At 41.8% G+C, this 16,099-nt stretch overlaps 1 protein-coding gene and 1 long non-coding RNA gene across 3 annotated transcripts; one reads left to right on the top strand and one right to left on the bottom strand.

Moving 5' to 3' along the window:
- Nucleotides 1-5,370: 5,370 nt before the first annotated feature.
- On the bottom strand, nucleotides 5,371-11,779 carry EIF2B2 (eukaryotic translation initiation factor 2B subunit beta). Of its 2 annotated transcripts, none has more exons than XM_081123741.1 (8): nucleotides 11,534-11,779; nucleotides 11,321-11,441; nucleotides 11,019-11,167; nucleotides 9,940-10,103; nucleotides 9,202-9,297; nucleotides 8,480-8,617; nucleotides 7,416-7,482; nucleotides 5,371-5,937 (listed from the first exon to the last, which is right to left on the bottom strand). In XM_081123741.1, exons 1-8 carry the CDS (start codon nucleotides 11,694-11,696, stop codon nucleotides 5,780-5,782), a joined length of 1,056 nt encoding a protein of 351 aa, XP_080979867.1. In that variant the 5' UTR covers nucleotides 11,697-11,779; the 3' UTR covers nucleotides 5,371-5,779. The 2 variants fall into 2 exon arrangements, with proteins under 2 accessions (XP_080979867.1, XP_080979868.1); XM_081123742.1 differs by lacking the exon at nucleotides 5,371-5,937 and adding an exon at nucleotides 6,714-6,863.
- An 89-nt stretch (nucleotides 11,780-11,868) lies between these two features.
- Nucleotides 11,869-15,850, top strand: LOC308567523. The gene is made up of 3 exons (XR_014000323.1): nucleotides 11,869-12,453; nucleotides 13,782-13,884; nucleotides 14,438-15,850. It is a non-coding gene; the product is annotated as an uncharacterized lncRNA (long non-coding RNA).
- Nucleotides 15,851-16,099: the final 249 nt, after the last annotated feature.

The raw sequence follows: 16,099 nt of genomic DNA, 5'->3' as shown, positions 1-16,099 counted from the left end.
ATTATACTATTTTAATAATTTATAAACTCAGTAGCATGCATCAGCATAAAACCAATCTATTAGCCAAAAATATCTAACATTACTGTTATTACTGCCTGTTAGGGTTTTGTTCTGGTTTGTTTTTTAACTCAGGTGCCATAAGAGTAAAGATACATTTAAATTTTCCAATTTATCAATGAAAAATAATTCCACTGATACAAAGGCCTATTTGAGCAGCTGGTCAGGAAATACAAAAATGGAAATTCTCATTGCAACATCTTTTTCATAATTTTTAAAGTTTATGACATAATTTTTACATACCTTTTCTATCTTATTTGAATTTCTTGGCAACCCATGGGATAAGGTGGTATTCTCCCCATTTTACCGACAGGGAAACTAAGGATGAAAAATGCTAGGTGATATGTCTAAGATCACACAGCCGGTAAGTAAAGCTGAGAGTGATATCCAAGTTTTCTAGCTCCAATAACAAGAATAATAGTTACCATGTATACATTATTTCAATCCTTACAACAGTCCTCTTAGGAAGCTAGTATCTCTTTTTTACAGTGAGACTACTAAGGCTCAGAGATGTTGACTAGTTTGCCAAGGACCTACCTAAGAGAATGCAGACCCAGGTCTGTGTGACTTCACGTCGCACAGTCCTTCCCATTAGTACCCCCATACTGCCCTATGTATTTTTAATTTATTAGCAACTTAACAGTTTGAAACTTAGTGGTTCATTTTTATTAGATTCTGGTTGGTGGAGACTTCGCTAACTTCAGAGTAAAACTTGAGAGATGAGATATGCAATGAAGTTCTTAAGAGTTCCTTTTTTTGGTAACACCCTTCAAATTTTTATTGACAAATAAAGGTACATAACTTTAAGAAACTTAGCTGTAGTCAGGGAGAGAGGCAAGGAAACTGATGATAGAATATGGTAACTTCCTCTAGGTTTAGGGACCACTGAGTTCCAGCTATATCTTTATTATTGAGATAAGAGGAAATAATTCTGTCAGAATTAAGTCTATAGATGGCAATAGGAGCAGTATCGGGAAGCTTAGAGTGTAGGGAGAGACTGGGGAGAGGGCTAGGGCAAGGTCCAGAACCTAGCCGGGGATCTGCACTCCATGAGTAGTTGGCAACGGAGAGCTTCTAGCAATCAGATTTCAGAGCAAGGGAAGTGTCAGAACAAATGAACAGCTGGGATCTGGGCCTAACAGGTAGTGAAAGAAACAAGACAACCAGAACAGGGGCAGAGCAGGAGGGGGCCAAGTTCTAGAGATGTGTAGGGGGCTGAGGAGGCCATGCCAAGCTGAGAACAGATGCAGCCCGTCAGTTCCTGGAGAGCACTGACAGCCGAGCTCAGCTGAAGCTTCGCCGGTAACAGCATATCTGAGCGAAGGGAGGAGCAGTTTCTGGCACAGAGAACTTTCTCCCTGTTTCCCACTTGGAGTACCACCTCATTCCATCAAAACTCTCTACAAAAGTAAGTCAATGAGAACTGATGGGTATGTTTGCCACTGTATGTCCTGCCTATTTTCACCCTTTCTGAGCTGAAGTTGCTCATCAACAGTGAGATGGCAAAAAGGTGGGCTCAGAAGAGAGGAAAAGAAGTCTGGGAAACCAGAAACCTGGATAATCTGCACCAAGCAGACCCTTCCTTCTGTCCCTCCATTAATTCATTTATTCATCATTCAGTAACTCGAGTCCCTTCTAAACAAATTGCATCAGAAATTGTGGGGGGTATAAAGAAAAAAGGGGTTATCCTATGGCTTAGGATTTTTCAAACCCTTGGGTCATTTTCAACACACGGCCATTTCTCATAGAGCACTCAGTCTTACCCAGAAACATCTGATGAAGTTCAGGCAGCGCAATCAAAGCCCGTGGGAATCGGAGTGTCTTCCATGTTGGAGCCTAGGGAGCCAGCGAGCTAGTGTGACTCAGCAGCAGCCTGAAGCAGCTAGATCTGGCCTCACTCTGCCGTACGGCTTGCCTGACTGAGCAAGTGCTCCTTTACTTCAAAAGCAAGTAATGACGGTCCCCACAAAATAGTGGTTTGGAGTTAGCTACTGTTATTAGTTTATCATTCTTCAAGGTAGTTCATCCACCTCTCTTTTGTAGTAGTAAATTACAGAATTTAATGTATAAATTATGAATTTCAGGAATCCTGCCAAGTTTTTCTAGGCAGGTCTTAATTCTAAATGTTACATGACTCAAAAAAACAAACAAACAAAAAACACGACTGAAAGGCTCCTTCCCTTCCGCACAGTGTTTAATACAAACATCAAGCAATCATCACTTCAAGTGCGGTTAGGCTGAAAGGCCGCCCTCCGTGTGAGTGCCGTGAAGACCGCAAGCTTAGACTCTGGCTCCTTGCTGACAGGGACTGCTTGGCCACGGCAGTGTCCTGCAGCAGCTGTTTGGCAAGTGAAAGAATTCAGAGCGAGGCAGGCCAGACATAAACCACCGCCAAGGCACACTTCAAATAGCTCCCCTGTGTAAACCAGGTGCATGTCTGCAGAGGGAGTTTTTGTGAGGACAGGTGGATACAATGGGGCCTTTACAATAATTACATCGCCACCTGTACTATCTTTATGGCAAAGCAGTTCTGATGTCCTGAGTTCTACATATGTGGCATTACAGAGCCATATCGCTCAACAGCGGAACCGCGTGGCTGGCCGCCTTCGTTAACCTGCACGCTGATGCAACAGCGTGCTCTGAGAAGTGGTTTTGAAGCACATCTGTGAAACTTATGACCCTATGGGTACTGGCATTTTTTTTTGAGGTATCACTTTACACTTAAGTTTTTCTTGGTAGAGTATTTTTCAGAGACTTCTCTTCTGAGGCTAAATTAGGAATTTCTGTTCCTTATTTGAGTTCCAAGAATTGTGCCTTTCCTGCCCTCCGCCCAAATTGGAAGATACAGACCGTGGGAAAAGTGTCTTTACAAACTGTATTAAGTTATCTAACTTGGTTTATTTAGCATAGTCAGGAAAACTTTCACATCCATGGCGTCCTCTTTCTATTAATTATCTCTAAGCTAAAAGTTTTTTTAAATGAGTTTCTGTGTTCTGACTGCAAAGGTGGGGAGTAAGGTGGGGACAAAGGCTCACAGGTAGTAAGCTGACGTGGAACTCCTCAGACCCTGTTCCACCCAGGGTCCCCCTTTCCAATATTTACTCTTCCTCAAATAGGAACAGGGGGAGAGAGAAATAGAAAAAACGAGACACATAAATAGCTTTGTGGGATTTACTTGAGGTCCTCAGAGTCTAAAGAATATGCATTTATGCAGTTCTGTTCTAGGCACTGAAGAGCTGACCAAAAAGAGAGCCTCTACCCTTGTAACCTTCATCCATCCCAGTTATGCCTGGGAAGGACGTTGGTGCTAATTTTAACCCAGAGACTAAGATGCACAAAGAACAAGTATCATAAAGCATTTTTGGAGCCAGAAACAGATTTAAGTTCCTTGACTCACTGCTGCTCTTACTCCAGACCACACAATTATACCCAAGTGAATTGCTGTTAGAATTGGTGCCTTCAGAGGAGACAATTGCTCGTAATTGGCAACTAGAAGCCACTTCACTGAGAAAGCTGAGGTCTTAGACGCTGTGAGAAATAATTGACAGACTGAGCCCTGAGTGAGTCAGGCTCTTGTGAGTCATAGGACTCCTAGGTCAGTCTTTTAGACTGACTCTCCAGATCTTGTTTTTTTTCCTCCCTCAGGGAATGCAAGAGCCCTAAGGCAAAGATCTAAGTAGATATCAAAAGAGTAGAGTGCCTCTGGCCAGTGTTTACCCAAGTGTGGTTATCAAATCCCTTGTTAAAATCCCTTGGGGTGCTTGCAGACTCCCGGGGCTCTTTCCACCCCACAGACTGCAAGAAGTAGAAGGCCAGCCTCTGAGACAAGCATTCCAGGGGGCGTCCCTGCATACTCAAGTCTGCTTGGACTTCAGCTTTAGACCAGTACTTTCCAAACACAGAGATCACCTGGGTTACCTGGGGAGAGTTTTAAAAAACGTAATTACTGCCTGGCGGGCGTGGCTCAGCGGCTGAGCATCAACCTAGGATCCAGGAGTTCGAGGTTCGATTCCTGGTCAGGGCACATGCCTGGGTTGTGGGCTCAATCCCCAGTCAGGGGCATACAGGAGGCAGCTGATCAATGACGACTCTCTCATCATTGATGTTTCTATCTCGCTCTCCCTCTCCCTGAAATCAATAAAGATATATTAAAGAAAAAAAAAAGTAATTATTAAATTAGCCCACATAAAATATGGAAACAATATGTAAACATACTAAATAAAAGTAGACGTCTTCCTGCTTGCCACTGTTTGGCGTTCTTCTTTCAGACTTTTATCCTATGCAAGTATAAGTTTGGTTTGGTTTTAATGAAGGATCTTATTAAGCATGTTGCTCTGCAGCTTGGTTTGTTCCCTAGCTTGTTTTTAACTAATATAAAATAGACTTCCTTACAAATCTATCCCATTCATTAACACAAGGCTCACATATCAAATGCCTTACAGGGGTTAGGCAGATAACATAAATAAGTTAAATGGAGCTGGGAGGAACTGCAGAAACCTGGAGGTTTTCCATCTAATGAAATCAGAAGCTACCAAACTCTAGCCAACTGCTGCCACTTGGGAATGTGGATCCAGAACTGCCAAATCATTTGAGTTCTCGAAAGAAGCAAGAGACCTAAATTTGTTTAATGTGCAATCTCCATATATTTATATATTGATAACTAATTCAAATACTGGGTGAACCAGCCAAAACGTCTTCAATCCAGACACTGCCCTCAAGCCACCCTTTGGAACCTCTACTGCAGTGGATACATAATGTCCCACGGTATATCATAATTATTTTAAAACCTTTCTTGCTTTTAACTAACAGAATACAAAATGTTATTGCTGAACCCTTAGGCTGTAACATTACAGCTGCTAAAATGGACAGTCTCTTTTGTACCTTTGTGTGCTTGTATAAATAATTCAAGAAGTGCAGGTTCAAAACTGCCCTAGAAAAGATTGTACCAGTTTACAATCCTAATAACAGTACACGAGAGGGTCCTTTCCTGGGGAGCTTTAAACAGATTCCCAGGTGCCACCCCAGTGATCAGATGTAGTGGGTCTGGGATGGAGCCCAAGAATGTTTGTTTTTTTAAGCTCCCAGATGGTTCTGATGATCAGAGGTTTTGGAACCACAGGCTTAGATTACTAACAAGTTGTTTGGGACCATTTCCAGTAAATTATAAAGGAAACTGTAAATACTTTCATTTGTACTTCTCTGATTTAGACTGTTACTTCTAATTACAGCCCTCTCTGAAAACATGAAAAGGGCTCTGCTGCTGCTGTTTCAGGCAGTTCAATCAGAGCAGAACAAGAAATAAACCAACTCAGGAACCTTCGAGCAGCTTTTATTGGCACAGCCTACGAAAAGGTGTGGTAGCTATTTCTGAGCAAAAACCTGTATCCCCACAAGCTGTTCAGGGTTTTGTTTAACACACTACTGAACCAGAAAGTTAAAGTTCCTGAAACAGACACCCAGGTCACTAAGAAGCTCCAAAACCAATAGGTCAAGCCCTGCTGCTCTGTTAAGACCTGAAAGGCAAAAAAACAAACAAAAAACAGTCCTGGACGTGCATCCTTCTTATGGGGTGACTAAAAAGGCAAAAACAGTATCTGTTTTTTTTAGGTTGACTCCAGTTTACTCCCCCATTACAAGGAAAATGCATTTCAGCAGTGGCACCAAAGTCCCCTCTCCATTCTGTGTTTAGTGCCTAAGCAGCTTCTGCTTAGGACGAGTGGGGTCATAGGACATGATCATCAGGATGGTAGAGTTCACTCATCAGGCGGTAGATGTAGGAAGGTGCGTTCCCACCAATGTTGGAGATAAAAAGGGTAATGAGCTCTGGGGGAACATAGTCAAACACAGGGCAATGAACGCTGACTTTCTCCAGAATGTCTCCTGAAAGGCAATCACAGGTTATAAAGATAAAACTGAGGTTCCTGCACGAATGGTTAAGTAACACATAGATTCTAGGCTCAATAATGCAGGCACACTTGCAACCCCAAGGAAGGGAAGCTACAGCAAACGCAAGCCAGAAGAGATGACTTTAGAGCATGATGCTCCCTGATTAAAACTCTCCGATGCCTCTCCTTCGCCCTTAGAATAGAAGTAAACTTGGAATTGCAGCCTTCAAGCTCTGGCCCTCCCCGCCACCACCACTACTTACAAGTCGTACCCCTCTACTTCTTGCTCATTCCTCTCCAGCCATATGGCATCTTTTCCCAATTAGCTAAGCACGTACCCAACTCAGAGCCTTTGCACCAATGCCTGGACAGCTCTCTCCCTGATCTTCCTGGGGCGCTCTATGGATCCAGAACTTGGCTGAAATGTCATCTCATTAAGACCCTTCCCCAAGCTAAGGTCGTCCCCTAGTCACTTTCCATCTCATCGTCCTTGTCTGTTTTCCCTAAGACACCCCATGACCTGATATGTCCTGTCCATCTGCTGCACCAGGATGCAAGCTCTGTGGGAGGAGGGCCTACCTGCAGTGTCACTGTCATATTGCTCGTGCCCAGAATAGTGTCAGTACATAGAGGGTGCTCAAGAGATACAAATATTTCTAAGAATGAATGTTTAAATAAGTAGATGTTATTCAACTTTCAAGAAGAATTAGCACCCCAAACGCTATGTTTGCTCCCAGAGGCTGTTTCAGGCCATGTTAACTGTTGATGAGGCTCACTGACCACAGCTGCTGCCTCCAGAAGTCAGAAAAAAGGACCCCAACACAAAAAGGTATCCAAGTTATAAGCAAGTTTTATAAGTCGGAACATTTCAGAGCCTGCTTCCTTTGGCAACCACTTCAGCAAAATGACTTCTGGCAGCAACTGAAAACAAGTATATTTCCCATTGGGTTGTTGCCTGTGTCTCAAACAACGTGCAAAGCCGAACCCAGTCAATGTTGGGTGATCCAACCCGCCATGGCTCCAGTAACTCAGCTAAGACAGATTAGTTTCAGAACAAAATGAACCTAAATGAGATCAGGTCTCCAGGCACTCTAAGCTGCTAAAGAGAACAGTCCCCACAAGTATGATAAAAAGAACCACCCGGCCCTAGCCAGTTTGGCTCAGTGGTTAGAGCATCTGCCCTCAGACTAAAGGGTCCCGGGTTCGATTCCAGCCAAGGGCACAAAGCTGAGTTGCAGGCTCGATCCCCAGCCCAGGTCAGGGAGTGTGCGGGAGGCAACCAATCGATATGTCTCCCTCACATCAATGTTTCTCTCTCTCTTTCCTTTCCACTCTCTCTCTGAAAACCAATGGAAAAAATATCCTCAAGTGAGGATTAAAAAAAAAAAAAAAAAAAAGTACCACCTGACAGTATTCAATCCCACTGACCACTGAAATCAAAACACACACACGTGCACACACACACTTTTGTACCTTCTGTGAAGGGCAGGACTTCTTCAGGAGTCACAAACTTGTGAAATGAATCTTCTTCATTGGGGAACTAGAAAAGAAACATTTAAAAAAAAAAAATAGTCCCAGCAATTCTATTTCTAAGTATATACCCAAGAGAAATAACGTCCACACAGAAACATGTACACATGTGTTTACAGCAGCAGTATTCACAAAAGCCAAAAGGTAGAAAATATCCAAACGCCCATCAAGAGGTGAACAGATAAATTGTGGTATATCCAGACACTAGAATATTATTCAGCCATAAAAAGAAATCAAGTCCTGTGCTACAACTCAGATAACCTCAAAAACAGTGTGCTAAGTGAAAAGGTCATACACAAAAGGGTACATACTGTACTCCTTTTATATAAAATATCCACAATAGGTAAACCCCCAGAGACAGAAAGCAGGTTAGTGATTACTAGAAGATGAGAAGGGAGAAAAGGGAATGATTATTTAATGGGTACTGAGTGTTTTTCTGAGATGACTAGAGAGTGGTAGTTGCACAATGCTGTGAATGTAGTAAATGCCACTAAACTGAACATTTTTAAATGGTTAATTGTATGTTGTGTGAAATATACCTCAATTAAGAAAGTAGAGACCTATAAATAGATTTGATATTTTCAAAGCAAATAGTTTTTATCACTAATGAAATAACTCTTTACTTAGTAACTTTTTGTATTCAGGCTTCAGAGGACAGTCCCTGGAACTATGACAAATAAAACAAATTGTATGTTCCTAGTTTTAACTTGCTTGGCATTTTGAGAAGTAGTCAGGGTGATGAGGAGTAGTAGCAATGTAAACAATAGGCCTTCCTCAACTATGTATTGTCCTGACCTTACAATTTTGACTTCTTAAAGCTGCTAGGTTATAAATATCAATTGTTTTTCCTGGATCAAGACTCCCTGGTGGCTTTTTCCAGCCTCTACTGGATCTAATCCATTGAGTAAATACAGATAAAGAGTAGCCCCAGAGTAGGTTGAAAGCCCAGAGATCAAGCCTACCCTTTGGCTTCCTTCTCTCTGTTGCTTAAAGACAGACAGACATACCTGTGGGGAAAGCTTGAACATAGGGGCACAGACGATGAGTGGGGTGGAATGGTGTTTTGCTGCCAATGCTAGAGTATGAGTTCCTGTCACAGCTCTCAGGGCACCGTTGGCCAGGATGGTCTTCGTGCCAATGATCACCTTTGAGACAGGAAGAAAAATGTGAGCATCCTGGGGATAAAGCCTTAATAGGGCCATTGGGCACAACAGCCTAAACACTCAATCCTGAGTCTTGGCATCCTGAAGGGGGTCACACAGCAGTTGAGAGAAAGGGATTCTAGGCTCAGGACCACAAGTTCTAGCTTAAAAGTGGGTTCCCAAGGAAAGAGTGAACATAGTGCAGGACAGGAAACTGCAATACTTGCTGCTTTTGGCCTTGTCTTCTAAAAATCTATATGCCACACCTCCCGAGAAGCAGGGAGCTTTTCTCATTCTCCATCCACCACCACCAAGTTCTCTGAGCCTGTTCCTGGATCCCTAGTAGCTGACCTGCTTAGAGTAGTTCCACTTCATTCTTTCAATACTTTAACCAAAAACAGGCTATTCCAAATGAGGACCAATGACAGACAAAGGGAAAATCATTCAGTTAATAGAGTTAAAAGGTTCAAGTGTGCACTTTCAAAAGGACCTCTTCCAATGGATATTACAAAATAGAGAATAAAAATCAATATTTTAGAGGTATAATCTTCATAAATTCAACAAAACATACCTCTAAACACACCTACCTTGTTGACTCTTGACATCACAGCAAAAATGGCAGCATCAGTCATGACAGTTGTCTCAATACCCGCTTTAGACAAATTGACTGCCATTTCATGACCCTGCAGTACAAGACAAAGGCTGATGCTGGGACAAAGAGTGAGAGAGAGTGAAAGACCTCTAAAATGTAACTGGATCTGTGGAATTTTGCAATACTGAGCATATTCAACCTATAACTAACTTTTCAACACATAACTCATTTTTATGCCTATGGTAGGTACTCTCTGGTAAGCTGCAAGGAAGCCCAGAGGAAGCCAGTAAATATTTAATACTTCACAGCAGCACCAGAGTGTCCACAAAACTGGAAATACTACTTGCTTGCATAATCAGGCATCGCTAACATGAGTCCTCCCTGCTCATTATTTTACAACATTCTGCCTCCTTACATATGTCCTTCTTTGAAACCTATTATTTATCTAGGGATTGAATGACATCAGACCAGGACTCAGTCATCCCCAAGGTAATTTGCCCTATTTTGATTCCTAAAAAAAGATCAATATGTATCTTTTCATGGACCCAGCAGCTCACCCAACTTTCTTAAACCAATGTTTGAGAATGTTCACAGGATGAATAACTTGAAAATTCTCTTAATATTTTACTTTATCTTCTCAATGTCTTGTTTGTCAAGTCAAAGTTGGCATGAGTCCCATGTATTACTCCTTTATTCTCTCCCATTTTCTTAGCAACTGCAGCAGTGCTCCTACCTGACAGAAAGGAGCACACTCTGCCACAATGACATGGAATTTCCTCTTCCGGGCAGCCTCTTTGAGGAAGGCCTCTACTGTTCGGGAGAAGCCAATGGTCATGATCACCTCATTAGAGTGGATGTGCTCCAGAGCCTGGGCTGCAATGTTCTCCATTGTCCCTTCTGCAAGAACAGCCAGTTTTACAAGGAAAGTATGAAACTGCCATGCCATAACACAGACATGGCAGAGCACAAAGGGGGATGTGTGCCCATCACACAGACTGGCTACCTAGCTGATGCTGGTAACACAGGGTTTACAAACAATGTGAAATGTCACATTTTCTTAAAAACCCTGCTCCTCTGAGATCTTCTATCTCCCAAGTTCTCAGCCTGCCCTCTCTGCAGCAGTATCCCCTCACCATCAACTTACCCCCCCCTGCCCTGCCATGACACCAGCTCCTTTACAACTGATTTTGAAGACAATGATTTCAGGCATGAAACGGTCCAAACTGAGAAATCCTGAAGTGCTGACAGTGGGGTAAAGAGAACTTCCCCTTCTAAAAAATACCCTCTGAAAGGTGGCCAAAACACCTCCACCTGAGAGGGAGGCCACAGAAGAAAAACAGGGGAGGAATTTGGAAGCAGCAGCTCAGTGCATGGCAGATCTAGCTTCTTCCTCCCCTGAAGACCTCTGATTGTAGTAAGTATCTGCAGATCACCTGGGTCACAAAGAAAGGGGAATGGAGGTGGCTTGAGTGGGTACAAAAGTTCAAGAGGAAGTGTAGTGAAGGAGGGTCTACTAGCCTTGGCTTTAAGGAGTTCATCTTCTTTAAAATTAAAATAAAGTCGTGTCCTAATGGAGTCTCTGCCATAGTGGATTTGCAACCTACAAAGGATTGGTCTGTAAGGAAATGTAGAGAGGCTTATCTTAGTCCTACCACCTGTTCCAACCCTTCCTAATCAGGTTGGAGGGGAAACCTCTGACAACCAGAATAATAGCCATGGCCCATCCCTCCTGATGAACAACTCCGAGGGTCTTCTGTTGTTCTCTCATTTTTCTGCAACCTGTTCCGTCCACCTAGGGGTCAGGGCTCTTACCCAGTTCCACGAGCAACTCATTAATTGCCTCAATGATGTTGGACTGGAGTTGGGCATAAGGAAAGCTGAAATCCTCGCTCAGGCCTCCCGATGTCAAGAGTTTGTGCAGGGACTCCTGCTGGTCGCTCTCGTCGCTGCGTCCGTGGAGTCTGTGGAGGCAACAAGACCCAAAGAAGGAGGTGAGAACGCGATGTGATGTGTAACAAGGCCTGTTCAGCGCCAATAAAGGCTCCAAGCGTGGACAGGGGCTCGTGCAAAAAGCGTCCCTGGATCCAAACCGGAGCCCAGGGCGGAGGCCTGACCTGCCATACTCCTCCCGGATGATCCTGAGCACTCTCCGCACCATGTTGCCCACGGTGGTCTCCGAGGGCTGCGCGGCCGTCATCCTCCGGCCCTCTCTGCGGATCAGTTCCATCAGCTCCCCTGAAGTCCAAGACAGAGAGGATGAAGCCTGGGCGACTTTCATCTAGGAATGGAGAACGGAAAGTGGAGAGGGACACAGTGGAGCTGCTTACTTGCGTTGCTCCAGCGGTGGTCCGTGATGATCCGGCGCAGCAGCCCCAGGGTCTCGCGAGCCATGTCCTCGGAGCTGCGCCGCCCGCCGCCCCGCTTCAGGGCCTCCACGAAACTCTCGATCCTCTCGGACAACTCCGAGGCCTTGTCCGCCGCTCCGGGCATCTTGAAAGAAGCCGCCGTGACGGCGAAATCCACACCTGCACTACCGCGGGGTTTGCACTTCCGGGACGGACCCGGTCGGCTTCCGCTCTGCGAGAAAAAAAATCCGCTGGGGGAGGTGGCAGGCCACGCCCCTCGCTTCCTGAGCCAATCAAAGACGTGGGGCTCCAGTTGAGTGACAGCGGCGAATCTGCGCGCCTCTGGACGGGAGAAGCGTCGGCTCCTCAGACGCTGAAGACGTGATTCGAGAGGCGTCCAGAGAGAGTGGCTAGTGCCGTTGCCGTGGAAACAGCCCGTCTTTCTGCCTGCTGCTACCCGAGGCTACGCTGGAGCAGTTGCGGCCTTCTTCCCTGGTGCCCTAGGTCCAGTGACCGCCGCGTCTCCTGCCTCAGACGCTCAGAAGGCGCTTGCGGGGCCCGCTGCCCCGGGGGCAGACCCCCTTTTATAACGCAGCGTTTGCGCGGCGCCTCTGACGGATCCGGCTTGCTGAGGGCAGGGACCGTATCTTTCTTGCCTGTGCATTCCCACCGTCCAGCACACCTGATATGAGACAGAGGGATCAGGAATGAGGAGACCGATACCCACCAAAATAAGGAAATTCAAAGAGGGAGCTCACATGGGAGCAAAAATGATGTCCTTCCGCTTGGACAGACTGCAGAGGAGTGACAGTATAATACAGCCCCGAGAGCTGCCATTTACCCAGAGCGTCCAGATGTTGGGCAGTGTGTGTGGACTGGCTCATCGAATGCAACTCGGTGAGGTATGTCGTCTTATCCTTATTTTACAGGTTAGGAAACAGACGCAGTTAGTGAGGGGGTGCATTTATATTTAAATCCAGAACTATCTGAACACAAAGTCTGTGTGTAATGAGAATCTCTATTTCCTTAAGATAAATTCTTAGAAGTGGAACACATACATTTTTAAGGCTTGTTACAATTGACAAATGGCCCTCCAAAAAGATATATCAATACCAAAATCAGATGAGAGATAGTTCAAGAAAAGAACACTGAGAACCAGTATCCCTCATGAACAGCAGGTGCAAAAATCTGGAATAAATTATTAGCAAGTCAAATCCAGCAATACATAAAAAGATTAATACATAATTTCCAAGCAGAATTTAAACCTGGAATGCAAAGTTGTTTCAATATTTGAAAATCAATCAATTTAATAAACCATATTAACAATCTAAAGTTAAACCGCATGATCATATCAACTGATGCAAGAAACATTTGACAAAATTCAACAGCCATTTAATTTTTTAAAAACTCTCACAAAACTTGGAATAGGGGGAAACTTCAACTTAATAAAGGGCATCTACAAAATCCTACACCTAACAACATACTTCATGGTGAAAGACTGCTTTTTCCCTAAAATTAGGAACCAGGCCAGGATGTCTACTCTCACCATTCCTATTTAACATTATTCTTAAAAGTCCCACCCATTGCAGTAAGAAAAGAACAAATTTAAACATATAGAGGGGAAAGAAAGAAAGAAAACTATCCCTGTTCATAGAAGACATTATCGTCTACGTAGAAAATCCTGAAGAATCAATAACCAAAAAACCCTCCTAGAACTAATAAGTGAATTTAGCAAGAATACAAGGCCAACACATAAAAATCAATTATATTTCTCTATACTAGCAATGAATAATCAAAACCAAAATTGAAAATACAGTAGTTCCCAAAAGCCATAAAAATTTGTCAATGTCACTACATGTTGAGTTTTAAATGTCTTAAAAATTGCATCATTTTACATGCTTGCTAGCACTTACCATGTTCTGGTCAATTTTGGATATTGTTCTTTATTTTTTTTCAGGTACTGAGCCATTAAAAAATAAAGCACATATTATTTTATACATATAAATATATATATGTGTGTAGATATATATATGTGTATATGTATATATCTACACACATATATGTTTATGGAAGTTACGAAGCATAACAACAAAATGAACACCCATGACCCATCTCTCAACTTAAAAACTAAAATTCTCAAATTTATAGACAGAAAGAAGAAAGGTGGTTGTCAGGGGCTGGAGGGAGGAGTGAATTATTGTTTAATGGATATGAGATTTTGGTCTTACAGATGAAAAGAGTTCTAGAGATGGATGGTGGATGATGGATGTGTCCTTACATCACACAACAATGTAAATGTACTTAATGCCACTGAACTGCATACTTTAAAAAAGGTAAGATGGTATATTTTATGTTATGTGTATTTTACCACAATTTAAATAAATACAGGGGTGGGCAAGTGTAGGTTTACAGTTGTGAGTACATGTAACACAGTTTATTCTTGTATTATTATTTATTAATTATTGTATTATTTATTTGTATTACAACTGTAAACCTACTTTTGCCAACCCCTGTAAATATGTGATATATGAAAAAAACCACAACACCCTAAAAATACCGCCAATACCATCACATCAATGTGTGAGCTCTTCTTCTAACTCATTTTCCTACCTTCTCTCATACCCAAGGATAACCTCTAAACTAAATTTTGATTGATATTCCTTTACTTTATTAAAAAATTATTATATATTTACAATCCCTAAACAATATATTGTTTAGATTTTCTTGTTTTGAGTCTTTTATAAGTTGTAACTTTTTGCAACTTTTCACTGACATTCCTGAAATTTATCCATATTGTTACATGTATCTGTAGTTCTCTCATTTTTACAGCTGCATAATATTCAATTATGTGACTATACCACAATTTATGTATTCATTTTCCTTCAGCAGATCCTTGGGTTGTTTCCAATGTTTTAGCAGGTGGGTGAATATAAATTCATATATATCCCCAGTGGAACAGGTGAGTCATAGCTATGTGAATGTTCACCTTTACAAATAGTGCTAGTCTTCCAACGTGGTTAAATCAATGTATGCTATCTCTGGAAGGACTTAAAGAGTTCAAGATCTACATCCTTATCAACACTTGGTATTATCAACTGTTTTAGTTTTGGAGAATCATGTGGATATAAAAGACTATCTCACTGTGATCGCAATTGTTTTCCTGATTACCAAGAGTTGTTCACTTTTTCACATGTTTTTTGGTCAAGTGTTTTTCTCTTTGTGAAATACATTTGTTCCCTTTGCCTACTTTCTTTTGGCTTTAAAAAAATATTTTCAAATATATTTGTAGAAGTTCTTTATATAATCTTTTTCAGTTATTTGTCTTATAAATATCTTCTCTTAGTTTATGGCTTTTTTTTCTTTTTGCTTTGGTTTTAATATGGTCAAATGTATCGATCTTGTCTTTCATAGTTAATGTCTTTTATGGTTAATGCCTTTTGTGTTTTATTTAAAAAATTCTTTTCTAGCCCAAAGTCATAAATATAATCTATATTTTCTTCTAAATATTTAAAAATTTTGCCTTTACACATAATTTGGGATTACTTTCTATGTAGGGTGAGAGGTGGGAATCCAATTATATTTTCTTTTTTCATTCTTTGTCCAGCAATTTTCAATGCTACCACTGTAGTATGTCAAGTTTCTCTAATGCGTGAGTATGTTTGGGGGCCCTCTATTTTGTCAAGAGTTTGTGTAAGGCCCTGGTTGCGTGGCTCAGTTGGTTGGGGTGTTGTCTGGTTGGTACACAAAAAAATGGTTACAGGTTCAATTCACAGTCAGGGCACATACCTAAGTTGCATATTTAATTTGGTTCTGGGTATGTGCAAGAGGCAACCGATTGGATCCATGTTTCTGACTTACATCGATGTTTCTCTCTCTCTTTCTCTCTCCCTCTTTCTCTAAAATCAATAAATATATCCTCAGGTGAGGATTTTAAAAAAAAAACAACAAGTTTCTGTAAGGATTCTTGTTGATTGCTTTCATCATTGAGTCTGTGGAGTCTCTGGAGGCAACAAGACCCAAAGGGGGAGGTGGGGAGGAGATGTGATGATTTAAGTATCATCACAAAATTATCCACAAAAATTTAATCCACAAAAGTATCCATAAAAATTGTTCAATTTACCTATTCCTGAACCAATATCACATTAATTACTATTGTCTTTTTTTTTAAGTCTTGCTTGTCTGGTAAAAAAAAAAAAAAAAAAATCAGTGCCATATTCTTTTCTTTTAAGAGTGTCTTAACTAGTTTTGGGCCTTTTCTCTTCCATACATATTTTATAACTAACTTGTCTATTCCCCCCCAAAAAAACCCTAAAAAAACAAAACAACCACCACCACAACAAAAACCTGCTATTGAGATTTTGATAGGAATTGCTTTAAATCTCTAAGTCAGTTTGAGGAGAATTGACATTTTTAAGATACTGAGTCTTCCTATCTGTAAACATGGTATATACCTTCATTTATTTAGGTCTTCTTTATATGGTTCAGTAAAGTTTTTTAAAACCAAGGAGCTCTTTTTATTTATTTATTTTTGTTGTTGTTGTTAATCCT

Source organism: Miniopterus schreibersii (genome assembly GCF_964146895.1).
Source record: "Miniopterus schreibersii genome assembly, chromosome: 1".
Classification (NCBI taxonomy): domain Eukaryota; kingdom Metazoa; phylum Chordata; class Mammalia; order Chiroptera; family Miniopteridae; genus Miniopterus; species Miniopterus schreibersii.
The sequence above is the reverse complement of the archived record's forward strand: the minus strand, read 5'-3'. Positions and strand labels throughout refer to the sequence as shown.